The sequence below is a fragment of the Microchirus variegatus genome, assembly GCF_963457635.1.
Source record: "Microchirus variegatus genome assembly, chromosome: 20".
NCBI lineage: Eukaryota > Metazoa > Chordata > Actinopteri > Pleuronectiformes > Soleidae > Microchirus > Microchirus variegatus.
In genome coordinates, this window is record NC_139821.1 from 2,491,388 (window position 1) to 2,517,441 (window position 26,054).

At 45.6% G+C, this 26,054-nt stretch overlaps 3 protein-coding genes across 4 annotated transcripts; all 3 read right to left on the reverse strand.

Moving 5' to 3' along the window:
* Window positions 1-296: 296 nt before the first annotated feature.
* On the reverse strand, window positions 297-11,644 carry tnpo3 (transportin 3). The gene is made up of 23 exons (XM_083907340.1): window positions 11,407-11,644; window positions 9,625-9,825; window positions 9,157-9,230; window positions 8,885-9,041; window positions 8,644-8,787; window positions 8,388-8,563; window positions 8,151-8,289; window positions 6,956-7,102; window positions 6,750-6,857; window positions 6,564-6,655; window positions 6,340-6,479; window positions 6,057-6,248; window positions 4,886-4,977; window positions 4,695-4,771; window positions 4,516-4,576; window positions 4,291-4,431; window positions 4,080-4,196; window positions 3,874-3,968; window positions 3,018-3,174; window positions 2,750-2,917; window positions 2,548-2,660; window positions 1,915-1,998; window positions 297-834 (listed from the first exon to the last, which is right to left on the reverse strand). Exons 1-22 carry the CDS (start codon window positions 11,524-11,526, stop codon window positions 1,938-1,940), a joined length of 2,772 nt encoding a protein of 923 aa, XP_083763466.1. The 5' UTR covers window positions 11,527-11,644; the 3' UTR covers window positions 297-834; window positions 1,915-1,937.
* Window positions 11,645-13,764: 2,120 nt separating this feature from the next.
* Window positions 13,765-17,547, reverse strand: calua (calumenin a). The gene is made up of 7 exons (XM_083907258.1): window positions 17,506-17,547; window positions 16,773-17,021; window positions 15,676-15,866; window positions 15,436-15,599; window positions 14,616-14,676; window positions 14,053-14,252; window positions 13,765-13,942 (listed from the first exon to the last, which is right to left on the reverse strand). Exons 2-7 carry the CDS (start codon window positions 17,006-17,008, stop codon window positions 13,838-13,840), a joined length of 957 nt encoding a protein of 318 aa, XP_083763384.1. The 5' UTR covers window positions 17,009-17,021; window positions 17,506-17,547; the 3' UTR covers window positions 13,765-13,837.
* A 2,138-nt stretch (window positions 17,548-19,685) lies between these two features.
* LOC310941914 (apoptosis facilitator Bcl-2-like protein 14) lies at window positions 19,686-25,404 on the reverse strand. 2 transcript variants are annotated; one of them, XM_083907167.1, is made up of 7 exons: window positions 25,316-25,404; window positions 23,611-24,040; window positions 23,136-23,243; window positions 22,976-23,037; window positions 21,116-21,277; window positions 20,907-21,020; window positions 19,686-20,079 (listed from the first exon to the last, which is right to left on the reverse strand). In XM_083907167.1, the coding sequence occupies exons 2-7, from the start codon at window positions 24,029-24,031 to the stop codon at window positions 20,038-20,040; spliced, it is 909 nt and encodes a 302-aa protein (XP_083763293.1). In that variant the 5' UTR covers window positions 24,032-24,040; window positions 25,316-25,404; the 3' UTR covers window positions 19,686-20,037. The 2 variants fall into 2 exon arrangements, with proteins under 2 accessions (XP_083763293.1, XP_083763292.1); XM_083907166.1 differs by having other exon boundaries at window positions 22,976-23,040.
* Between the last annotated feature and the right edge of the window lie 650 nt (window positions 25,405-26,054).

A 26,054-nucleotide genomic window follows, 5' to 3' on the forward strand; every position in this document is an offset into this window, starting at 1 on the left:
GATCAATAAAAAAACATCTAAATTGATTATTGATGAGAGAAAAGTTTCACTTCCTGATTACCCAGAAGGCCGCAGTGATCTCACAGATGACGGCTGAAAGAAGACGTGAAGTCAGAGCTGGTTTTCCATGCAGGTGAACCCAGGCTAACGCTAACCCAGGCTAATGCTAACCCCTGTCTATTTTCAGGGGGGTTGACCTACGTGGCGGCGCCCTTTGATGATGTCACACACTTGCACACTGAAAACATTCGCTAGTTGTTTCAGTCGTTTTTTTTTTTTATTGTTTACAACAAGGCTACATCACCGATGATGTCATGGTGTCAGTCTCTCATTACCCACAGTTCACTCTGTCTCACTTTGTGGAAAAAAAAAAAACAACTAAAATTCAACCAAAGTTAAAAAGGTCAAAGGTGACGCCAAATCCTCCATCAGGCCTTCTGGGGCAGCCGATCGCCCAAAAGCAATATGGGAATTTTTTTTTGGCTCATTGTTGGCACGGACAAAAAACATCACGACCAAAGTCCGAAAAAAATAAATCTCTTAAAAACGTCCATGATTTCTCACGAGTGGAGACCCCGCAACAGGACTCCTCCAGGCCCCGCCCACCTGACGCCCTCCTCAGGTGAGGTCAGGGGGAGGACTCAAACTCCGTCAGTCCTTCAGAGTGATTCTTCCCGTTTCACTTTTTAAAGTCTCCCCGGTCTCCGTCAACCAATGACCATCTTCGTCGCCACTGTGGTCGCCGCCGTCACCTCCGTCTCGTCCCTTTGATCCTCGTCTGCAGAAGCAGCTGTTTGTCGTCACCTCTGAACGTTGGTCAACGAAACATTTAACCTGCAAGACGAGGAAGACGGGCGTGTCACACTGGTGTCACAGTGATGTCACAGCACACCTGTGAGTGTGAGTTTACAGTGGTGTGAATAGTCACATGGTGTTAACCAGTGACCTGGTTGGGTATGAATTGTGATCTATAACAGTGTGGCCTGGTCTGGTGTGAACACTTTCCTGGTGCGATATGAACAGTTACTGGATGTGGTGTGAACAGTTAGTTTGTGAACAGTTACCTGGCATAGTGTGAACCACTATGTGGTGTGAACAGTTACTGGAACAGTTACCTGGCATAGTGTGAACAGCTATGTGGTGTGAACAGTTACTGGAACAGTTACCTGGTGTGGTATGAACAGTTAGTTTGTGAACAGTTAGTTTGTGAGCAGTTAGTTTGTGAGCAGTTACCTGGCATAGTGTGAACCACTATGTGGTGTGAACAGTTACCTGGCATAGTGTGAACCACTATGTGGTGTGAACAGTTACCTGGCATAGTGTGAACAGCAATGTGGTGTGAACGGTTACTGGAACAGTTTCTTGGTGTGGTGTGAACAGTTAGTTTGTGAACAGTTACCTGGCATAGTGTGAACCACTATGTGGTGTGAACAGTTACCTGGCATAGTGTGAACAGCAATGTGGTGTGAACAGTTACTGGAACAGTTTCTTGGTGTGGTGTGAACAGTTAGTGTGTGAACAGTTACCTGGCATAGTGTGAACAGCTATGTGGTGTGAACAGTTACTGGAACAATTTCTTGATGTGGTGTGAACAGCTTCTTGGTGTGGTGTGAACAGTTACCTGGTGTGGTGTGAAAAGCTATGTGGTGTGAACAGTTACTGGAACAGTTTCTTGGTGTGGTGTGAACAGTTAGTTTGTGAACAGTTACCTGGCATAGTGTGAACAGCAATGTGGTGTGAACAGTTACTGGAACAGTTTCTTGGTGTGGTGTGAACAGTTAGTTTGTGAACAGTTACCTGGCATAGTGTGAACATCTATGTGCTGTGAACAACTATGTGGTGTGAACAGTTACCTGGCATAGGGTGAACAGCTATGTGGCGTGAACAGTTTCTTGGTGTGGTGTGAACAGTTACCTGGTGTGATGTGAAGGGTGCAGCTATCGGAACAGTCTGGTAAACTCTCTGATGGCCCAACAGACCTGTTTACACTCCTCGGCACTGAAACGACACGGGAGAAAAAAAACATTGACGTGACGTTGAATTTTCAGTTTTTTTCAGATTTTTGCTCAAACACCTCAAACGTGTTTGCCGCAGCTTTCGTTTTCCCAGAGTAAAAAAATCCTGATGTCGAAACAGGTGTTTGGTTGTGAACTATCGGGTGAACATCATCGTCAACGCAGAGGCGGGTTTGGACTCGCCGTGTCTGATGAGTCACAGCGCGACTCGCCTACGTTTTTTTTTTTCTCCGATCAGGAAACACACGGTAACGTGTTAGAACCTGAGCGAAGGCGTGTGAGACGCTAGTGTTTTCACAGACTATTGTTGTTGTGATCTTATCACCTATGACAGGGGGTTCCTGAGGGAAACCCAAACCCCTGTTCAAACCTCTTTCGCTAGCAAAACAGCTGTGCTAACATCATTGCACAAGGGTTGTCTAATCATCCAATAGCCCTCTAACGCGATTAGCAAACACAATGTACCACAGACGTTTAAGTCAGACCCGGTGTTGAGCTCAAATCACCGTCCGTGTCGCGTCGGACGACTCACCTGGTGACCTGTTTGTGGAAGTCCGTCAGCTGTTTGTGAGTGACGGTCACGGCGCCTCCTGACGTCTCCTTCGGTAAACCTTTCAGAGCGTTTTCTAACCAGCGGCAGAACGTCTGCAAACACACACACACACACACAGAGAGTCAGAACCTTCAGCTGTCGCCTGACGGTCACATGACCAGGCGCCGGTGCGTTCACTCACGGGTCGGTCGAACATCATGAGCTCCCACAGCACCTCGGCAACGTCGGGCAGCGTGTACGGCGGCAGACAGAAACAACACGAGTGCATGAGCTGCGTGACGAGCTGCTGGCCGTGCTGCTCCAGGGCCTGGCCAATCAGCTGCTTCCGCACCTCGAAGTCGTCCTCGTGCTGCGAGGCGGGGGGGGAAAAAAAAACAAAACAAACGTTAGCGACCGCAGGCGACGCCGCAGAGGACGCTCCTCCCCGTTGGCCGCGCGGGGTTACTCACATCGTTGGCGACTCCCGTGTGGATGAGATCGCGGACGAACTTCATGACGCTGCAGTTGGCGTCCCGATGGTCCAGCGAGGTGGCGGCGATGGCGCACTGGATAACGTGAACGATGATGCTGCTGCTGAGTAGCGTGAGCGGACTCCTCTGCACGAACCTGACAACGTCACATGGCGAAACCTCGGGTGAGTAAACGGAAGAAATGGACCGCACTAGCGCTGCGGCTAACGGCTGTTTTCATCAGCGATTAATCGAGAGACCTTGTTCCATATCCACCAAAATCGGACATAGTCGTCCGGTTCCTTACAGCTCAACTAGCCACCAGGGGGCGACCCTACTGGTTGCACATTTTTTTTTTTTTTTTCATCTTGAAGACCCCTCAAAGCTACCTTACGCTAGGGATGAGCTGATACGATACTAAGTATCGGTCCGATATTGGTCTAAATCACTGGATCGGACATCGGACAGATATACATCGTCCGATTCTCGAGTTTGTGAGATTGTATCAGAAAGACAAAGAAAATGGTATCGTGCCATCCCTACTTTACACTACAGTTTTTTGTCATTGGCAATCTTTAAAAATCGCCGTTAAAACGTGGCCTCTGACAAAGCGCGTTCCATAGCTGCAATGCACCACAGGAAGTGCAGGGGGCAGTGTTCCTATTTAATTAAACAACATTCTGATCCAACAAAAAAAGAACAAAGGTCTGAGTCACGTTGGGGGGCTGCATATTACATCAGACAAGACAAAATAGTATTGTGCCATCCGTAAGTGTTTGGGTTTAGGTTGAACTTTAAACTACAGGTCGCCGTAGCGAACACAAAATGGCGGCCGGTCATGTGACCCGCCACATACCTGGTCGCCAGCCTGAACAGGTCGTCCACGGTGTCGGGATGGTTCCTCAACCCGTTCGGTTGCTCCAGCAGCTGGAAGGTCGGCATACAGAGCGCCTGAGGAGGAGGAGGAGGAGGAGGAGGAGAGGAACACCTTCATCATCATCTCTTCACCAACAAACTGTTATTTGAGAGCGTGTCGGCGCCACCAGGTGGTGCGTGCATTACCTGTAGCATATCTAGCAGCCCCTGCCTGCAGCCCTCCTCCATACCGTACTCGTCCACCAGGATGCTGCCCAGGTACAGGAAGCACGAGTGCGGGTAGTGCTGGTACACGCTCACCATCTGTCCAGTCACAACACAGCAAAGTCAAACTCGGATCGATCGCAAAATCACGTAAGCGGCGGCGGCGGTTGGCGGCGTCACGTGCGCGTCTCACCTGAGTGACGAGCGGCTGCAGCAGGGAGGCGGAGCCTTTCCCGACGCACCTGACGGCGAACCTGAGACAGCGACAGCATCGCTCCACGATCCGGTTGTCGGCCTGATACGTGTTCAGGGTGCTGGAGAGCACGGGCCAGATCTGAGCACAGGTGAAGCACAGGTGAGTCACATGACGACACAAACCAGTCACGTGACGGAGAAACGTGATCGACGGGTGCGTTACCTCCTGAATGACCTTCTGACACGGGTGAGTCTGTCCGTTCTCTACGATTGGATTTGTGTGTCTGAAAAGAGTTGGCCATGAACAGGTGAGTGAGTGAATGAGTGAATGAATGAATGAATGAATGAATGAATGAATGAATGAATGAATGAATGAGTGAATGAACGAACAGGTGAACTCACCTGAAGATCACAGCCAGTCTGTCGAGCCACACCGTGGGATCAGCCGATTTACCGTTCGTCGAGTCTTCAGCCAGAAGCTGAAATGACATTTTATTTTGAAAGATTCCGTTAGGGTTCCGTTCTCTGTCGGCTCGGGGTGCGTGCGTTTTTTAAAGTTTTTTTTTTTTTGCTGGACTCGTGTGAGATCTGACCTTTTTCAAAGCCAGCACCTGAACAGCGCACAGGTCACTGAGACACTCTGCGATCTTCTCCAGGGGAAGACGAGCCAAGACCAGAGCTGTACCTGCACATGGGAACAAGAGGTGAGAAGGTTCATGAAGATGAAGACGTCCCTACATCCTGAAGATGTCTCTTCAACATAAAGATGTTCCTACAACCTGAAGACGATGTCCCTACAACCTGGAGACATCCCCACACCTTGAAGATGTCTCTACAACCTTAAGACGAGGACGTCTCTACAACCTGAAGACGTCCCTGAAGACGTCTCCACGCATGAAGACGTCCCTGAAGACGTCTCCACGCATGAAGACGTCCCTGAAGACGTCTCCACGCCTGAAGACGTCTCCACGCCTGAAGACGACATCTCTACACCTGAAGACGACATCTCTACAACCAGAGGATGTCCCTGAAGACGTCTCCACGCCTGAAGACGTCCCTGAAGACGTCTCCACGCCTGTAGACGACATCTCTACACCTGTAGAAGACATCTCTACAACCAGAGGATTTCCCTGAAGACGTCTCCACGCCTGAAGACGAAATCTCTACACCTGAAGAAGACATCTCTACAACCAGAGGATGTCCCTGAAGACGTCTCCACGCCTGAAGACGTCCCTGAAGACAGCTCCACGCCTGAAGACGTCCCTGAAGACGACATCTCTACAACCTGACGACGTCTCCACGCCTGAAGACGACGTCTCTACCCTCAAAGATGATGTCTCTACAACCTGAAGACGTCCCTGAAGACATCTCCACACCTGAAGACGTCCCTGAAGACGTCGTCTCTACAACCTGAGGACGTCCCTGAAGACGTCTCCACGCCTGAAGACGACATCTCTACACCTGAATACGACATCTCTACAACCTGAGGACGTCTCTACGCCTGAAGACGACGTCTCTACGCCTGAAGACGACGTCTCTACGCCTGAAGACGACGTCTCTACGCCTGAAGACGACGTCTCTACGCCTGAAGACGACGTCTCTACGCCTGAAGACGACGTCTCTACGCCTGAAGACGACGTCTCTACGCCTGAAGACGACGTCTCTACGCCTGAAGACGACGTCTCTACGCCTGAAGACGACGTCTCTACGCCTGAAGACGACGTCTCTACGCCTGAAGACGACGTCTCTACAGGTGCGCCGTACCTTTAAGCAGTCCGATGGCGGCCTCTGACGACAGGGCGAATGAGTCCAGAGAGCGAGCGATGTCCAGGAGGCCGTGAAAGTGTTGGGCCATGTGATCTCTGCACACGGAGCAGATGTTGTGGATCGCCTTCGCCGCCGCTGACGCGAGAGACTTTTCTCTGAGGCCTTTCATCAGGTAGCTCAACACCGGGTCTGACAGGAAGTAACACAGATCCTTCAAAATTTAAAGTCTGACACAAAAAGACTAAACCAAAAAACACCCATTCATGTTTTGTCTTCTTACCCAGAAACCGCGGATTTCTGTCCATCACCTCGCTCATCTCACCAACCAGCTCGATGCTCGTGTACCGCACCGCCATGTGGACGTTCTCAGGAAGTAGAACCACCTGCTGCAGAACCTCGCACAGCGTCGGGTTGTTTTCTCTGCAGAGGAACACAGAAGTAAACGATTCAGAACGGACTCGGAAGAATCAGAATCAGGACAGAAAAGCGACCGCAGACACTCACGGGTCAACACTCTTTGCGATGGCGGCCATGATGAAGAGAACGGCCTCCGTCACCTCCCAGGGAGGACTTCCATCTTTTAATGTGGAGTAAAGCTGAGGAGGAGCAGAGGAGAAGCGATCAACAACGCTGTCACAGAATACGACAGTTATTATAATTCTGACATAATAATAAAAAATGGAAATCCACCTGAGAGAAACATTCCATTGATCCGACGAGAAAAATCACGTCTTTGACGAGGTCCGACACTCTCATCCGGAACTCTCCAAAATCGTCCGTGTCCTCGGGGATTCCTTCCTGTGGATTTGATTAATAACGATAAATCAAAACGGCGAACGAGTCGCAGCGAGAATCGATGCAGTCAGAGTCAGAGTCAGAGTGACGAGGAGTCTCACGTGATCGGGGTCGAGCTGACAGTGTCGAGCCAAACAGTGCAGGAGTCTCTGGATGTACGGTCTGAAGATGGTGTTTAGTGTCACGTCGTTGATTTTGTACAGATGTTCTCCGAGACGATACCAGAAGTTAAAGGAGATTTCAACCACCTGCAAAACAGAAGAAAAACATGTGTAAACAAACAACTGCCTCTTACTTTAGTGTCATGTTGTGTTGTCCTACCTCATACTGTGGTGTCATGTTGTTGTTGTTGTGTTGTCCTACCTCAAACTGTGGTGTCATGTTGTTGTGTTGTGCTACCTCATACTATAGTGTCATACCGTTGTCCTACCTTGTACTGTGGTGTCATGTTGTGGTTGTGTTGTCCTACCTCAAACTTTTGTGTCATGTTGATGTCCTACCTCAAACTGCGGTGTCAAGTTGTTGTTGTGTTGTCCTACCACATACTTTGGTGTCAAGTTGTTGTTGTTGTGTTGTACTACCTCATACTAGTGTCATACTGTTGTCCTACCTCGTACTGTGGGTGTCATGTTGTTATTGTGTTGTCCTACCACATACTTTGGTGTCATGTTTTTGTTGTGTTGTTCTACCTCAAACTGTGGTGTCATGTTGTCGTGTTGTACTACCTCATACTATAGTGTCATGTTGTTGTTGTGTTGTCCTACCTCGTACTGCGGTGTCATGTTGTTGTGTTATGTTGTGTTGTCCTACCACATACTTTAGTGTCATGTTGTTGTTGTGTTGTCCTACCTCATACTAGGGTGTCATGTTGTTGATGTGTTGTCCTACCTCACACCATAGTGTCATGTTGTTGTCCTACCTCGTACTGTCATGTTGTTGACGTTGTGTTATGTTGTTGTTGTGTTGTCCTACCTCGTACTGTGGCGTCATGTTGTTGTGTTGTCCTACCACATACATTAGTGTCATGTTGTTGTTGTGTTGTTCTACCTCGTACTGTGGCGTCATGTTGTTGTTGTGTTGTCCTACCTCATACTGTGGTGTCATGTCGTCGTCGTTGTGTCATGTTGTTGTTGTTGTGTTGTCCTACATCGTACTGTGGCGTCATGTTGTTGTTGTGTTGTCCTACCACATATTTAGTGTCATGTTGTTGTTGTGTTGTTCTACCTCATACTGTGGTGTCATGTTGTTGATGTCGTGCCCATGTTGTTGATGTTGTGTTGTTTTGTTTTGTCCTACCTCGTACTGCGGGTGTCCTGCACAGATCAGCAGCAGCTCGAGCGTCCTCAGGTCTCCCGTCCCCTGACCTGGACTCCTGACGGTCGTCTCCAGAAACGTCTCGCACAGCTCAGTGAAGATCCTGCAGTAGTTCAGAACTCTGAAACAAACACACACACACACCGATGTTAGTGATGACAGATTGGAGGACACAACAACCACAAAGACAGTTTTTTTTTTGTCCCACTGCGTCCTCACTTGTCCAGGTCTTCTCGCGCTACAGCCATGTGATACGCCGTCTCCAGCGTCAGGACGCCCTGGAACAGCTGCACCGCTAACGCCATGTGGTGGTCGACGTTCTCTATGGCGTAGAGCGCCGAGCAGACGCAGTCCGACGCCGCCTCGTGGAGGTTGGTGGAGGTTTCATCCCTCTGCTGTGGAGATCATGTATGATTACGCGTCGTCTACGTAAAAAAAAAAACAGGAAGCGGACGTCGTCTTTTAAACCACTCACCAGGACCTGGAAAAGAACCATGAGCAGCTGATTCGAAGCCATGAAGTTGCTGTCGAGGACGCCGAGGTTGAACCAGCTGCCCAGACAACGGAACACCTTGATCAGCATCTTCTCGTCGTTGCCGGTCTTCTCCACACACGACGTCTGTCAATCAACGACAATGATCCGAGAGCGTGAGCGTCTAATCTCAATCTCAATCGACACACGGCTATGAAAGACTCAAACATGACGTTAAACGGACCAGCAGAGTGACCACGGTGCTGGAGTAAAACGCCAGGTCCTCGATGATCTCCGTCCTCCGGTTGGCTCCGATCCGCAGCGATCGACTGTGAACCTCCTCCGGCAGCACGGTGAGGATCTCCACCAGGAAGGGCATCGAGCTGATGTCGCTGTTGTACCTGTGATAAGAGAGGAGGGGGGGAGGGGGGCGGGGCCAAGGGACAGGCGGCGTCACCGTTAGCGTCGACGACAGACGGACACAAGACGCGTGAAACGAGTGCTGGCGATTCTTACTTTTCTATGAGCGTGTGAACGCATCCTTTCCACGACGCCATCTGCAGGGCGAGATCTGCGATTGCCAGAGCGAGCTGACACAGAAAGACATCGACCAATCAGACGCAGATCACAGGCTTCAAATCATCGCAAATCAGTAACACACACACGCAAATGATTGACAGCTCATTTGCAGACGTTCCAAACTGGGAACTTTCCAGGGGAATTAATGGGAATGTTTGCAATCGTACAGATAACGTAGCATAATGTTAGCATAGGAAAAAGTTACAGGGCTGCAAAGATTAATCAACGACTAAGTTCTAGGATGTTTTTCGACTCCTTAAAAGTTCATATTTTCTAGTTTCTTCATTAAAACTGAACTACGTTAAACTCTTGATCTAGAAAACAAACAAGATTATTTGAAAACAAATATTTGTTGCAGCCCTGAAGGACAACGAGGACCAGTTCTCCGACTGAACCGCGGTTTACCTGTGTGACGATGATGGGGGACAGGTCTTTCAGGTTCTGGATGTGGGTCAACAGAGAGTCCCGCAGTGCATTGTGGGTCTCGGGCGGAAGCTCGAAGAAGGACGTCTGGATCTTCATCTTCATCGTCTGCGCGGCGAAGTAACACGACTCGACGTCCTGCTTGAGCTGCAGCAGCTGATCCGAGATCTCCCACGCGTACATCTGCAAACGCCACAGGAAGTGAGGTAAAACGCAAAAACACGCCACGTCATCGCGGCGTCGGAGAACGACCCGGGCAATGACGGCGCACGCAAATGCGCGGTAATTACCGTTTTAGTACCTGTTGAATGACGAAGATTTTACAAACGTCAACAGAGAGATCGAGTCTCCACTCGGGACACGCCCACTCCCACAGTACGAGCACAGACGAAATATATTAACCTTCTGGTTTCCCACGTGAAGTCAATCAGGACGTCAAAATATACTGAAAGGCCACCAGGGGGCAACTCTGTTCGAACTTGAGTTGATTTATGACAGCGCTAATTATTTTCCCGAGCAGTTAACGGTCTCTCGGGATGCACCATATTGGACTTTTTGTCTTTTTCCATTACGCCCTTGTTTCGGAAGTGTTAGCGTTTGTGCACGAGGTTCATTTTGTCTCTTCTGTCGTGAAATGACTGATTTTATTTACCGACTTTGCAGCGGATACATTTTACGAGCTAACATTTGCCAATGTCGGTGTCGTAACTGTAATATTGTGCATCCATTATGGTCTCAGGTCAGGTTTGTCAATTATTTTACCGTTTAGAAGGAAATGGACGATAAAGTACGGCCACCTGTGTGATTGACAGCTAGCTAGCATCGTCCAATAGGAGCCTGATTCCAGTTACAAAACTTTTCTCGTTCTTACCGTTGTTGCTAAAACCAAGCGTAAAAAAAAAAAATACAGGGGCGAGAGAATCAACTTCCTGTTTACACCGACATGCCCCACCCCCCCCTAACTGTCCGGTCACATGACGACGTGTTTTAAGTGTCTTAAAAAAGTTCTGGTGATGTCATCATTCTTTCAACCAATCAGCATTTAAGGCTTATAATAATAATTATCACGAGGAGCAGACTGTGCTAAAAAAAAAACCTGTTCATCCTAAAACAGTGACCTCTGACCCCGGTGTCAGGGCCCCACCCTGCGATACAGAAACTCACTTCACATCAACATATTTGTACAACAGGAAGTTAGACTGACGCTCACTGTTCCAACTGTGATGACTGCTATAGATTTGATATCGATCTAATCACCATCACTGATCAGTTGGTTCGATCGCCGGCAACAATGGCGCCGACTGCGGCGAAAAGCCACACTTTTTTTGAACGGAGTTTGCTTTGGAGCCACAAACGAAGCGAACTTCGGCGTCAGCCGTGAGTCACGGACCAAAGTGAGTCGCAGCAGTCATGCTAGCACTCGCACGGCTAGCGGTGTGTAGCAAACCGGGCCCCGGTGATCAAACTAAAACACGGAAGTTCTGTGTGAATCCGCCTCGTTTCGCCGTTCGCACGCGAAAAAAACACGGCGAAAAGTGACACGGCGTGTATGTGTCAGCGCTAGCAGGCTAGCGCGGGCTAATGCTGCGTGTTTTCATCCATTCATTTGAGTTAGCTCGGTTTAGCTGTGATGCTAACAGGAACCAGCGGCTCCGAGACTGCGCACTTTATTTACGCCGGGTCTTTTCACCGCGGCGAAACATTTGGACCCCGGGTCCGGCGGGGACCACTCGAGACGCCCGCCGGACTCTCCCATTTTCTTACCGATCTCTGTAGCTCCCCGAGCCACACCGAGGCTCGCTCCTTCCCGGCCGGGTCCGGGTCGTGGTACAGGGCTTGGACCGCCTGGTAGACCAGGGTCAGGTTCGGTTTGCCCCCCTCCATGACTCGGCTCAGAGGCGGGTTTCGGTAAGGCAGAAATGTAACCAACAAAGCGGATCCGTGACAGTCCTACACGGCCTGAACGTCGACCGCCATCTCGCACAGGGTTCCCGCGTGCAACCGCGACGTGTCCCGACTGGAAACGTGGGCAGGAACAAAAAAGTTCCTGCTCTGCCGGGACGGAAATAGTTTTATTTAGAACGACTACAAATATTTAATTTAACTTCTTCATCATTATCATCGCCATTGTCATTATTATTATCATTATTATTATTATTATTATTTATTTATGAGCTAGTTCAGACGGAATGTTCAGAGTGGGCTCAATCACGTGGTTCACATGTACAATATTACCTGAATTATTAAAATGAATTGACACAAATGAACTGAATCGTTTATTAAACACTATTGATACAGTGAATAATGAATGTTTGACTGTGTGTGTGTGGATCAAACTGTGCCGCGTGCCCCACCGGTGGTACGCACACGCTTCCTGTGGAGGGAAATACTGTTGTGCTGTATAAATGAAGTAAATAACAAAAAAAAAAAAATACATTAAATAATGAAAAAAAAAAAGACTTTATCTCTCACACCATCTTAATCTGTGTATGTCACTATACACCATAAACAAAACCGAAGAAAAACCTGACATTTAAACTGATAAAATACAAATACACGATCAAAAATGACACAAATAATCACAATAAAGGGTTAAAAACACTGCATTTTGTGACAGATAAATCACAGTAAAGAGAGATTAACCTGCAGACCAGACAAGCAAGTGTTTCTACTAATCTCCGTGTTTTTTTGCTCTAATCTGAGCTTGCGTATTTTGCGTATTTTGTTGGGTTTTTATCTGTCGGCCAACTGCTGTTCACCTCACAGCTAAGTAGAGAAGTACAACGGTGCACTTATACTACTGCAGTAATACGTGTATTCGTGTGTAGAACCATATCACAGCAGTTTTCTTTTTCAAAACTTTGACTCAGTACAGTGAAAAAGACCTCACACTCGTCCATATTATATTTATATAGTTTTTTTAAAAAGCTGTTTACAGTATTTTATTGTTCTTTACATTTATACTTTCACATACGTTTTAATTACAAGGTTTTTCCGTGTTATTTCATTCATTTTGGAAAAAAAAAATATTTTGAATTTATACATTTGTTATACATTTTATACTTTGACCCAGAAGGTTCTTCTGGATCCAGGTGGAGGTTCCACACAGATCCAGAATGTTCTTCTGGACCCAGAAGGTTCTTCAGAAGGTTCTTCAGGACCCAGAAGATTCTTCAGGACCCAGAAGGTTCTTCTGGACCGAGAAGGTTCTTCAGAAGGTTCTTCTGGACCCAGAAGGTTTCTCTTGGATCCAGGTGGAGGTTACACACAGATCCAGAAGGTTCTTCAGAAGGTTCTTCAGAAGGTTCTTCTGGACCAAGAAGGTTCTTCTGGATCCAGGTGGAGGTTACACACAGATACAGAAGGTTCTTCAGAAGGTTCTTCAGAAGGTTCTTCTGGATCCAGGTGGAGGTTACACACAGATACAGAAGGTTCTTCAGAAGGTTCTTCAGAAGGTTCTTCTGGATCCAGGTGGAGGTTCCCGCTCCCTTGATTTCTATTTGATTTCTGTTTTTTTGAGTTCACTCGACGACGACAGGAAGTTGAATCAATGTCATCGAAACTCGAGGCGAGAACACGAGGGTTTTTAACGAGATCCGTCGTCCAGGTTCGTGACTCGTGTCGTTTGGCGTCCTCGGGTCACCGCTCAGCAGACGGAGTCCGCCTCCACCCAGAAAGAAGTGTACCGGATGATCATGGTCATGGTGGCGTCCTCCGTCACGTGCTACGCCCTCGCCGCACTCTACTTCGCTCACTCCAGCGACCCGGACAAAGACTACCGGCACGTCACCGTGCCGGCGTTTTTCTCCAAGAGCTTGTGCGTCTACAACCCGCTCATCTACGTCTTCATGAACAAACAGGTGGGCGACGGACGCAAAAAAGGGCGAGACGTCTTCACGATGTGCGTTCACGTTTTTTTTTTGTCCTCTCGACAGTTTAACGTCTGCATCATGGAAACCGTGTTCGGGAAGAAAACGGACGAACCGTCGGAGGTCTCGTCGAAGACGGAAGCGTCTACGGTTTCCGCGGTGACGCCGTCATCAACAGCGTGACGCGTCTCTTTTGTACACAAAAACATCAGGGTTAAAGGGTAAAAAGACGCAAAACTGTGTTTGATGAAACTGTGTTTTATTTCAAATAAAGTTGGTAAAAATTCAACAAACAACAGACTTCTCCTCAAATATGATACATTTCTCTAAAACTCGTCGTGTTCAAGTATAGCTTTACCGAAGTCAGTCACGTGACTTCCCACAAACACCTGATAATTATCCAGGATTTCCTTCTTCGTCAGTTTCCCGTCCTGAAAAACAAACAAACAAACAAACAAACAAACAAACAAACGGTGAAAGTTAGCGTAAAAAACACACAAACATCCACGACACACGGATTAAAGCGTGAAAACCGCCCGACCTGGTCCGTGTCCGTCTCGTTCACCAGGTGTTTGGCCTCCACCTCAGAGTAGTCGGAGTCCGAGGAGAACATCCACAGTTTGGTTTCCTCAAAATCCATTTTCCCGTCTTTGTTTTTGTCTCTGACCTCGACAAACTGTTTACGCTCGGCCACGAGCCAATCAGGCTCCGCCCCATCGCTGTTGTCAGAGTCCAAGTCACCTGCCGCAGGAAAATAATCAGATTAGATAACCTGATTACATAAACAGACACAATGTGCAACAGCAAGAGCTCGGATTAGATAATCTGATCATAAAAGTACAGGAAGTGATTGGATTACAGTATCAGATTACTTAAACAGACACAAATGTGGAACAGCAAGAGCTCGGATTAGATAATACAATTACTTAAGCATAACATGTACAGCAGGAAGTGATTGGATTAGATAATCAGATTATATTAACACGGACAAAATGTCAAGCAGGAGGAGCTCAGATTAGATAATCTGATTATTTTACACCAAAACGTGCAGCAGGAATTGGTGGGACTAGAATAATCAGATTATTTAAACAGTTTGTTTGTTACCCAGGTACTCGTCCACGTCGAGGAGACCGTCTTTGTTCACGTCGATGTCGTCCAGCATTTCCTGTCGGTGAGACGGGGGATTAATAAAGTTCACGTGAGCTAACTGGTGACATCACAGCCGACGCGGTGACGTCACCGCCGACGGGATGACATCACAGTTGACGCGATGTCATCACGGCCGACGCGATGTCATCACCGCCGACGCGTTGACATCACAGCCGACGCGATGTCATCACAGCTGACGCGACGACATCACAGCTGATGCGATGACATCACAGCCGACGCAATGACATCACAGCCGATGTTATGACATCACAGCCGACGCGATGACATCACCGCCGATGCGATGACATCACAGCTGACACGATGACATCTGTGAAGACATCACAGCCGACGCGATGACATCACACCTGACGCCATGACATCACACCTGACGCCATGACATAACAGCTGATGTCGGCTGTGACGTCATCACATTAGCTGTGATGTCGTCACAGCCGACGCGATGACGTCACAGCTGACGCGATGATGTCGCAGCCGACGCGATGACATCACCGCCGATGCGATGACATCACAGCTGACGCGATGACGTCACAGCTGACGCGATGTCGTCACAGCTGACGCGATGTCATCACAGCTAATGCGATGACATCTGTGACGACATCACAGCCGACGCGATGACATCACACCTGACGCCATGACATAACAGCTGATGTCGGCTGTGACGTCATCGCATTAGCTGTGATGTCGTCACAGCCGACGCGATGACGTCACAGCTGATGCGATGACATCACAGCCGACGCGATGACATCACCCTCACCTGCACCACCACGTCCTTCATGTGCTCGTAGTCCTCTGCGTAGAGGAACGCGGTGAACTCGGCCTTGTCCGCGATCATGTCTCCGTTCCGGTCGGCCACGCGGAAACGCCGCTCGTCGCGCGCGATCATGAGCTTGTTGTCGTCTTCCTCCTCCTGAGCGCCTTCTGTGAACGGCCAATCAGAGAAGTGACGGGAGGATCCGATTGCTGATGTCTGACGGCGTGTGCGGCGAGCGCTTACCCATGTGTCCGTACGTGGCGTTCTTGTACTCGCTCCAGCTGATCGCGCCGTCCTCGTTCACGTCAAACTCGCCCCAGCGTTCGTCCACTTTCCCCGAGATCAGTTTCTTCTGATTGGTTTTCAGCCACGACTTCAGCTCCTCCACCGAGATCACGTCGTCACTGTTCACGTCGATCCTCTCCAGGATTATGCTGCAGAGACGCACAGGAGGCCCAGATTATCTCTCACTGCTCTAAACACTGCCCCCTCTGGTCAAACACCGGCTACTGCAGTCAAATTCTGACACTGGCCAAACACTGGACAGCGTTGTCCCAGACTCCTCCCACTTTTTTTTAAAACAACAAAGTCGTCACAAACACAAACAAGGAGGCTGCAGCAGGTAGTGATCGGATTAGATAATCTGATTACCTTTAAAAAAAAAAAATGTTTTAAACGTGCAGCAGATTATATAATCAGATTATTTAAATAAAAGAAAATACGTGCGACAGGAAGTGATCAGATTAGGAAATCAGATTATCTTTAAAAAAAAAAGTGTATCAGGTAGTGATCAGATTATTTAAATAAAAAAAAAAAACAATAAGATAATCAGATTCTAGATAATCAGAAAAAAAGGGGGGGGCATCAGGAAATGGTCAGATTATAAAATCTGATTGTTTAAATTAAAAAAAAAAGAATCAGATTATCTCTTCAAAAAAAGAAAGAAAAAAGGCATCAGGTAGTGATCAGATTAGATTATCAGATTATTATTATTTTTAAAGAAAGAAAGAAAGAAAAAAGGCATGAGGCAGTGATCAGATTAGATAATCCAATCATTAAAACACAGACAATTAAACTGCAGCAGGAAGTGATTAAATGAGATAATCCGATGATTTAAACACCATTAAATGACCTTTAAATCCTCTAAATCTGTCGAGTCAAGTTCTGTTTTTTTTGTGTGTTTTTTTTTCTCTCAATCTTGAAAAACTAAACGAGTTAAACTCGTCGTACGTTTGTTTCCTGCGTGGAATCGAGGACGTTTCGAGGAAGACACACCTGTACAGGTAATTCACGTCTCACCAGGTGACACAAACGACACAAACGCAGTCAGATCATCTCACCCGAGCCTGCGCTTGCTCTCCTGCGGCGGCAGCTTGTCGAACGCCTCCGCCTCCTCGTCGCCGAGGAAGGCCTCGTGGTCGTAGTCGTAGCTCTCGTCGTCGTTGTGCTCGCGCTCGCTCAGCGGCACGCCGCGGATCGCCGGGCCCTTCCTCTCCGTCGGTTTGCCGTCGCCGCGGACGACGCAGAGGAGGAGACACATCAGGAGGACGCGCGTCGTATTCATCGGCGTCGTCATCTTCGCCTTCGACCTGACGTAAAGACGCAACGACACATGTAAGAAAAAAACGCGTGTGTGGACCACCAGAGGGCGCTGGCGTACCAGTGGTGGTCCACGCACCGCACTTTGAGAACCTTGGGTCTAATGTCAACAAGAGACAAAAACCATACCAAACAAAATGTCCTCACAAAGACAGATTTGAAAGTACGTCCTGACGGCTACACACACACACACACACACACACCCACACACACACACAGGTCTGTCTTGCTATTCTTCTAAGGACTCTGCGCTGACGTCAACCTTAACCTAAACCACTATTCAAATCTTATCCCAACAAAAACTATAACCAGAGCCTCATCAATGAGGTTTCTGCCTCATTAGGACCAGGTTTTGGTCTCCTTGAGGACTACAGGTCCTGACAACGATGGTGTAGACACCCGGTCCTGTACAGGAGACAAAAACAAACACACACACAAAACTTGATTCATGAAGCAAACGCAGCACAAACTCACCTGTTCTTCACCTGTTCCCTCACTTCACCTCGCTCGCTCTCTCGCTCTGTTTTTCAGCATTTCCTGTGTGGCTCCGCCCCCTTCCACCCTGTCCGTTCTCATTGGTCGATAGTTACATTTGGACCAATGGCGCTTAGCGATAAAACAAACGCGCAATCGTGAGCAACAAGGCCATTGTTTCTGCCACGTCGTCATTAAAACAACAAGAAAAACACAACGGACTAATTACACGTGTAGAGGAAATGATGACGTGTTAAATCACAATAGGTTACTTTCCCTCCCCCCGATAATGACGACTGTCGATAATTCACTAATTTAGTTTGTGAGCTTGAATTATAGATTAATACATTATAAAATTAGATTAAAGAGGTTTCACACAGGATTAGATGAGTGTAAAGAGTGGCAATCGTGCTAACTAGCTAGCTTAGATAGCTCCCGGGCTAGGCCAGTCCGCTAGCTGCCATTGTCCCCCCCCTATAGCTAGCTGCTAGTTTTGTGTCTTTTAATGGGGGTCGTACCCATGTTCCCCGGGTCCTATGTTCCCCGTTTTCCCAAAAAAGGTCCTATGTTCCCCACTTTGTATGTGACAGGGGAACATAGAACCCTTTTTTGAAAAAGGGTAGGGTTAGGGTTAGGGTCCTATGTTCCCCGGTCACATACAAAGCGGGGAACATAGGACCCGGGAAACATAGGACCCGGGAAACATAGGACCCGGGAAACATAGGACCCGGGGAACATAGGTCCCGGGGAACATAGGTCCCGGGGAACATAGGTACGGTCCCCTTTTGATGTATACGTTTAGCGTTAATTAACTAGCCACTAGCTGCTAGCTTACTTTTCTGCCACGTCATCCTACAACTGTCACAATAAATGTAAATACACGTTAAATTACAACCTCCGAGTGTGTTGTGGTCCAGGAAAATGTTTGATTGTTGGTAAAATTGTCAAATTTAAATAAGCAGACATTAGTTTATTTTCCTTTAACGCTAACAAGCTAGTGACCTACTTAAATGCCCGCCACACACACACACACGCACGCACACATTGCCAGGCACGTTCCAAACTCCGTTCACAAAAGTGCAAATTTAATTTTCGCCCGCTAAAAACAGCGCGTTAACCGCAGCTAATCTCCACAAAAATGACTGAGCAAACGTGTATCACCCGTGTCATCAATTCGGCGTGTGAATTTATCAGCAACAACAAACACCTTATGTGATATAATAAAAAGGAACACGGTCAACTCACCTGTTGTCTACTCTGGTCAAACACCATGATGCTAAGACGAGAACACGGTCCGGACCTCGTTTACAGAAACGCAGATTTAAAGATGTTTAATTAAAAACGGCGGTTTTACAACCGTCCCGTCTTTACGTGGATGTTTGACTGTAATTAATTCGATCGATGGCTTCATTTCGGCGTGTAGATTATCTACATTGAGATCATCGGTACTGTCGAATTTCTCATTCAAACGAGCAGAACTCGGTCAAAACAGGACCACGTTCCAAACTCTATTCACAAAAAATTAAGCGTTAAATGTCTACCCGCTTCTGTCTCTGATTTTTATGAATTAACTGTTCCACTTCCGCATTTATCACATTTGCAACAACTACCTTTATAAAAGTGCTGTTACATAACACACATTTTTCCATTTATTTGATTTTACGTATCTTTTTGCGTCGCATACGCTCAAAACGAGCGACAGGCCACTTTATTCGAATAACACGCTCAATTCGGCGTAGGTTATATATTCGTCAAGCACGTGATTGTAAAGAAATAGTGATTTAACTCAGCCGCAGCTGTGTGCTGTTCCTCCTTTAGCCACCAGGTGGTGCCGTTTCCACACGGTACACATTTCTGCAGCAACATCCGGTCTGAAAAAGAACAGCACGTCATTTATACACCAACGCTACACACAAGGAAAATGTCTGATCGTTTATTGTTTTTAAATCACTTCATGGCAACGATTTGCATCTTAATGCAATAGATCATACATTATTTCGTACAGTACGTAAGACTTTATAAAAACTAAAGCACCGTTCACCAGCAACAATTACAGAGAAGCCTCAGTACATTTACATATCAAAAAGCTAAATAGTTTCTATTTACTATTTTTAGGAAAAAGTGCAAGTGCTCAACAATACTTCACTTTAAATAACAACAACAACAACAAAGGGTTGATTTACAGCCTGAAAACCCCCTGAAAATAAAACGTCATGTTTTTGTTTATTTCTTTGTTTGGAAAGACAAAAAGCAGGAAGTTAAAGTACAAAGACAAAGTTTTCCTCTGAGTGTTTTTCTCGTCCTGCAGCAGACGACCAGGCGACGTCACTCGTACGTAAACGTCCAAAAAGTCACATTTTGGCTCTTCCACCGTTCTTCAAGGAACGCCGTAAGCAAAACCTCGGGCCGGAGGTTATTTATTATGGAATCGCCGCGGCAACGACGGACCGTTATTGTGACGTGGGGGTCGGCTCCCGGATGCAGGTCCAGCTCTGAGCGAGATGTTCAACAGGGAACGGGAATCGTCTCCGTTCAGTGGACCTCGTCTTCGTCTTCGTCGTCGAACGCGGCTTCCTGCGCAGACGAAACGATAGAAGAAGAAGAAGACCAAATATGGGTTAAATGCTTGTTATTTTTCATTAAAACGTAGAAGAAAAAAAATCTACATCATTTTAACTTCAACTGATGTTTAAACTCAAGTCTCACTCGTCCACACCGAATCCCATACGGAAATTTGGGACACAGGAGCTGCAGCTCAACTGCGCCCCCCCTGTGGCCAGTTTGTGCCACTGCAGAAAATGTTCCAACACAGAGGTCACAAAATAAGACATTTTAAGTCAGTGACGGAGGCGGCAGTGGATGAGAAACTCCCGTGTGCTGCGATTTTCTCAATGGGGTTTGGTGCAGGGAGAGTGAGTGAGTTTATAAAAGAAAGCCGTCTAGCAACACGTATTCTTAAAGATGCATTACGTAATAAATCTAAAGCAACTGAACGTAAAATCCTCCTAATATGTCGCAGAGACTCAGGAATAATGTTCATATAACAAACGGAACTCACCAACAACAGTACGGACAAAATATTAGCATTTAGCATATTAGCAAAAAAATTTTTTTGCAGACTGCAAATCATGTTTTGGCATGTGGCGCCACCTACCGCCGTCTACCAGTCATTGAGGTCAGTAGAGTCTAGTAGTGTAGTAACTGTTTTTGGCCACATTCTTCCATACGGCGCCTTTAAAGTGATAGTTCGGAATTTTGGACACGAGACCTATTTTCCAACTCAGCCGGTGTGATGGAGACGTCTGGAGACGTTTTCAAGGAATTTCCTTCAGTTCTTCTAGTTGCCGAGTTTCGCTGATGCTATGGCTAGCGTAACATACATAAGACATAGTTTTACGTACGTATCCGCCCTGCTCTCGAACCCAGGATGAATAATACTCGTTGAGAAACCTGGCGCCGTAGCCGAGCAGCCGGTTCATGGGCAGCGTGTCCAGAGCCGTCAGACGACTCGTCGCCTGTCGGGGATTAAGAACACACACAAACATGTTTAAAAACAAACAAACAAACAAGTGTGAAGACGAGGTCACATCGTCCGTCGCCGTGTTCTCACCTCACAGGTCACTGCGATCTGGGTTCTTGTCGCCGTCTGTGGACCCGGAGACTCTGGATCAGCGGATCTGAGGCCCATCCTCGTGAACAGCTCTGTGATCAACGTCTTAAAGAAAGAGTAGTTCCAAAACATCTCTCTGGCCAAAGAGACGTCTCTGAGCTCCTGGTGGAGGCAAACATTTCCTCGTTAAGGTTTTTTTTTTGCGCTCATCAAGTCGCTAAACCGATGAAATCGAGAGTGAACCGGTGCTTTGGCATCGTTTTTTCCATCACTGTAGTTCCTCCTAAACGTGGGCGGAGTCGACCGTCGTGGCACGGTTTCAAACGCGACACAAACAAACAAACAAACAAACAAACAAACAAACAAACGAGCAGTTGTTCTGGGTGTAAATGAATCGTTGGAATCTTAGAGCGAGTGACACAAAAACAACGTTTTGATATAAAAGCACAGTTTAATCGCAAAAAAACAGCGTTATAATAATGATAATACTAAAATAATAATAACTTGAATCGCGAGCGAGTCACAGCGCGAACAAATCACGTCCTCTTCCCGCACGCCCGCCTGCACGCACGCTGGATGGACGGCGCCGTTCGCCCGAAGATTCGCGAGTCGGCGACAGAGCGCTAATCCCGCAGTTCGTTCAACGGTTCGTCTCCGCCCGCACGCCGCACGTCGTTCGCCGAGGATTCACGAGTGAGTCACAAAACACGGCATTTCCACTCCCGGACGGTTGGCTCGTTCGCTCGCTGCTGAGCTCAACTGAACTGAGAAAGGAACGAATCGGTTCATGAAGTGATTCGTTCAAAAGATCTGACTCGGTCGTGAACGACACAAAACACTAAAATACACCAGACGTCATTGTTAAATATAGACATTTGAGACATTTACTCTGCGAAGATTAAGCATGTTTTCAGGGATTATTAACTGATCGACAGTTGATTATAAGTACATTTCGGAACTATATGTAGATTTAGGAACTATAAGGAAGTATGAGTAGATTTCGGAATTATAGTTAGATTACATAACTATACGTTATACATTTCGGAACTATAAAGGAAGAATAAGTAGATTTTTGAACTATAGGTAGATTTTCGGAACTATAAGGAAGTATAAGTAGATTTCGGAACTATACGTAAATTTCGGAACTTTAAGTACATTTCGGAACTACAAGTAGGTTTCGGAACTATAAGGAAGTACAAGTAGATTTGGAATTATAGGTAGATTTCAGAACTATATGTAGATTTCGGAACTATAAGGAAGTATAGGTAGATTTCGGAACTATAGGTAGATTTCGGAACTATAAGGACGTATAAGTAGATTTCAGAAGTATAGGTAGATATCGGAACTATAAGGAAGTATAAGTAGATTTCAGAACTATAGGTAGATATCGGAACTATAAGGAAGTATAAGTAGATTTGGAATTATAGGTAGATTTCAGAACTATATGTAGATTTCGGAACTATAAGGAAGTACAAGTAGATTTGGAATTATAGGTAGATTTCAGAACTATATGTAGATTTTGGAACTATAGGTAGATTTCGGAACTATAAGGACGTATAAGTAGATTTCAGAAGTATAGGTAGATATCGGAACTATAAGGAAGTATAAGTAGATTTCAGAACTATAGGTAGATATCGGAACTATAAGGAAGTATAAGTAGATTACGGAACTATAGTTAGATTTCGGAACTATAAGGAAGTATAAGTAGATTACGGAACTATAGGTAGATTTCGGAACTATAAGGAAGTATAAGTAGATTTCGGAACTATGGGTAGATTTCGGAACTATACGTAGATTTCAGAACTATAAGTAGATTTCAGAACTGTCAATAGATCTTAGAACCATCAGTGGTTTCCTCACCTGTTCGTTCAGTCTGTCTCCAGCCTCCCTCAGCAGCAGACCGATCAGTCGCTCCACATCGTCTACTTAACACAAGACAAGGAGGTCAAGGGTCAGCGTCACAACATGACAACCACGACCACAAAATTCATTTAGTCTGCGTGTGTGTGTGTGTCCTCACCTTCAGGAGTGTCCGTCTGTAAATCTGAAGGAACAAACGGGATTTCATCTGCGAGCTCAGCCAGCAGCGCCGCCGCTTCTTCCAGCTCGTCCACGACTTCTACGTCGTCTAAAAGAAGTAAAAAGTTTTTTTCCAGATTAATTAATACAAGTTTTCAGATTTTCAGATAAAGACGTCATTGTTTGCAGGTTTTGTGAGCCCGAATGACAGATAAATACAATATAAAACGAGATTAAAGACGTTTCACACAGGATTAGATCAGGGTAAATGGTGGCAATCATGCTAACTAGCTAGCTAAGACAGCTCCCGGGCCAGTCCGCTAGCTGCCAGACATCGTTTACTGAAACGCAGATTTGAATACGTTTCATTAAAAACAGAATTTTTTTTCACTGGGATTAACTGAACAAAAAATAAAGCCACAGACGAACGGACGACGTAAAAACAACCGTGATCGCAGCTCTGCTTCCGTTCTCACCTGGTGTATGTATGTAACATCTGGATGTAACGTCACCCTGTGGGTCCAAACCCTTTGGTTCTGGTTCATCGTCGGTCGTGCGTGGTCTGATGCAGCTGAGAAGACGTTTCCATCCCTTCATCCCCCTCCTCTTCTTCTTCTTCTTCTTCTTCGTCACGGCAGAGTCAGAATCGTTCAGCGGCGTCTGAGGCGGCGTCTGAGGCGACGTCGTCGACCCGTTCAGGTCCACCGATCCGTTCTCTTTGCCCCGTTCCCGTCGTCTCCTCGTGGCGTAGACCATCAAGAACCGGAACTCCGCCGTGTCCTCCATGCCCGAGTCGTCTCTCGCGTCGTCGGCGTCGTTGGCGGCGACGAAGACGTTGCTTTTGAGGCCGTCGTGGTTCGTGAAGGGGTCGTGGATTTCCACGTGTCCGTTTGCCATGTCGGTTTACTGCGGAAAAAACGCAATAATTAAAGGATTATTAACTCACTGGTGACGTAGCTAATGATTATTTACGTTATCGAATAAACATTTAGTTCACGAAACGTCTGAAAAAGATGTAAAATATTCACTTTTAAGAAGCTGAAAAAAAAGCTTGAATTCTAATTGTAAACGTATAAAACTTAGCTTAAAAAAGGAAACGCTAGCAAATAGAACTTCCATCTAAAAATGTCAAAGTTGTCTTTTTTTTTTTTAATAGTTGTTTTAGCAGTTAGTCCTTTATTTTAAATAAGATAAATGACTTGCTAACAGTTCTTAATTGATTATTTTTTTAGTATTTTGATTCATAAAATGTAGGAAAATAATTTAAAAAAAATTCTCTTCGTGACGTTTAATTTAGCCCGAAACTTGGCGCAAAATATCACATCAGAAATTTATATAACATTTAATTATTATAATTATTTCAAAACACTGAAATGCATTATTTGTAATTAATTAAACGTAACACTGACACTTTAGCTGATAATAAAGACGGTAAATAATTGTCAGTTTCTGTCCTAAAAATGTTTTGATTAAGTCATAAAAAGGTTGCTTCTATAAGTTTAATTTTTATGCTATGCTAACACACAACTATACATACATATAATTTATGGTAAAATTTTACAAAATACGTTTTTTATGTATATTATAAACTGCTAACTTTAAATTAAAATTAAAATTAAAAAATATTCAGTGCTAACATTTATATGACATTTATAATATTACATATTTTCACGTATTAACTGTTCCTTTCTTTACTTTGATTATTATATTGGGGCCATTTTAGCGCCCTCTGTTGGTCAGATTAGAGAATTACACATAAAACGTATTATGTCGAGACATGTACCGTAGCGCCATAAAACTTTCACTTATATTAAACCCACGTTTAAAACGCGAATAAATTTACGAAATTTACGTATTTAACGTCACATTTAATTACAGTAAAGTCGTTTTACGACACTTTAACTGCCGTATTAGGAACATTTACGACAAAGTACAACAACAACAACTAAAATGTGCTTTTGAGGTTGTTTTTAAAAACTCACGGTAGGTTTGTCACCTTATAGTGAAAATAAAATTAGTTAAAGTTCAAAAAAACATATATATAGTTTATTACGGGCGTTTTCGCTTCATCGAGTTCAATCATTAACCGGTGAATGAAACGTCAAAATGGGACTTTAACCGAATTAAACAAGCACTTCCGACACAAAAGTGACTTAAAGACATAAAAACACGGTTACTTACGGTGGAACTCGAGCCAAAACAGGAGATAAATGTCGATAAAATGTCCAAAAAGGCGCAGAATCTGACGTTAGAAGCTGCGTTCGTTCGTTCGCTGAACAACTTCTTCTTCTTCGGAGCTCAAACTTTTTTTTTTTCCTTTAAAGAGCACAAGGCCACGCCCACATTGTGACGTCAGGGCAATGCAATTCAAAAACAACTTTATACGTAAAGTGTCCGGGGACAAATGAAGCGGAAGAAAACAAACACCACGAAACGGATTAAAATGACGGTTTTCAATAAAATAAATCGATAAAATAAAGTGTTGACTTACATTAAACGCCATCACCATTGATTAAATGATGAAATACAGGTGACAAAAATGTATAGATATATGAAAAAAAAGAACAAAAATAGTTAAAATTGTGACATAAATTAGATAAAAAAGACCTCTGAGATTTTTTATTTGGTTTTCACTCATTAAAAAAGTAGTTAAAAAAAAGAATATTTAAACTAAATAATAATGTTTGTGACATTAAAGTGAAAGTGAAAGAGTTTACTGTTGTTTATTTTTCATAAACACATCAATGTGAACAAAGGGGAAATTTTCACCTTTGAACAGAAACTTCTAGAACGTCCGTCTTTAATGTTTCGGGAAAACAAAACAAAAGTGAATCCAGTCGTTGAGTCATAATAACCTGCGGGTGTGATTCCTGCATTAAGCCGCATGTCGTTATTGAGAAAAAAAGAGGAACAACGACGA

What these genes read in the sequence shown, in the direction of transcription:
- LOC310941914 (XM_083907166.1), bottom strand. Translation starts at nt 24,031, where the DNA reads ATGGCAAACGGACACGTGGAAATCCACGACCCCTTCACGAACCACGAC. An exon ending in ATGTTACATACATACACCAG is followed by an intron (nt 23,244 to 23,610) that starts GTGAGAACGGAA and finishes TACTTCTTTTAG; the next exon opens with ACGACGTAGAAGTCGTGGAC. An exon ending in GAGACAGACTGAACGAACAG is followed by an intron (nt 21,278 to 22,975) that starts GTGAGGAAACCA and finishes TGCCTCCACCAG; the next exon opens with GAGCTCAGAGACGTCTCTTT.
- tnpo3 (XM_083907340.1), bottom strand. Translation starts at nt 11,526, where the DNA reads ATGGAGGGGGGCAAACCGAACCTGACCCTGGTCTACCAGGCGGTCCAA. An exon ending in AGGTGCTGGCTTTGAAAAAG is followed by an intron (nt 4,772 to 4,885) that starts GTCAGATCTCAC and finishes ATGTCATTTCAG; the next exon opens with CTTCTGGCTGAAGACTCGAC. An exon ending in AGACTGGCTGTGATCTTCAG is followed by an intron (nt 4,577 to 4,694) that starts GTGAGTTCACCT and finishes AACTCTTTTCAG; the next exon opens with ACACACAAATCCAATCGTAG.
- calua (XM_083907258.1), bottom strand. Translation starts at nt 17,008, where the DNA reads ATGACGACGCCGATGAATACGACGCGCGTCCTCCTGATGTGTCTCCTC. An exon ending in GAGAGCAAGCGCAGGCTCGG is followed by an intron (nt 15,867 to 16,772) that starts GTGAGATGATCT and finishes GCGTCTCTGCAG; the next exon opens with CATAATCCTGGAGAGGATCG. An exon ending in CGACGTGGACGAGTACCTGG is followed by an intron (nt 14,253 to 14,615) that starts GTAACAAACAAA and finishes TTCCTGCGGCAG; the next exon opens with GTGACTTGGACTCTGACAAC.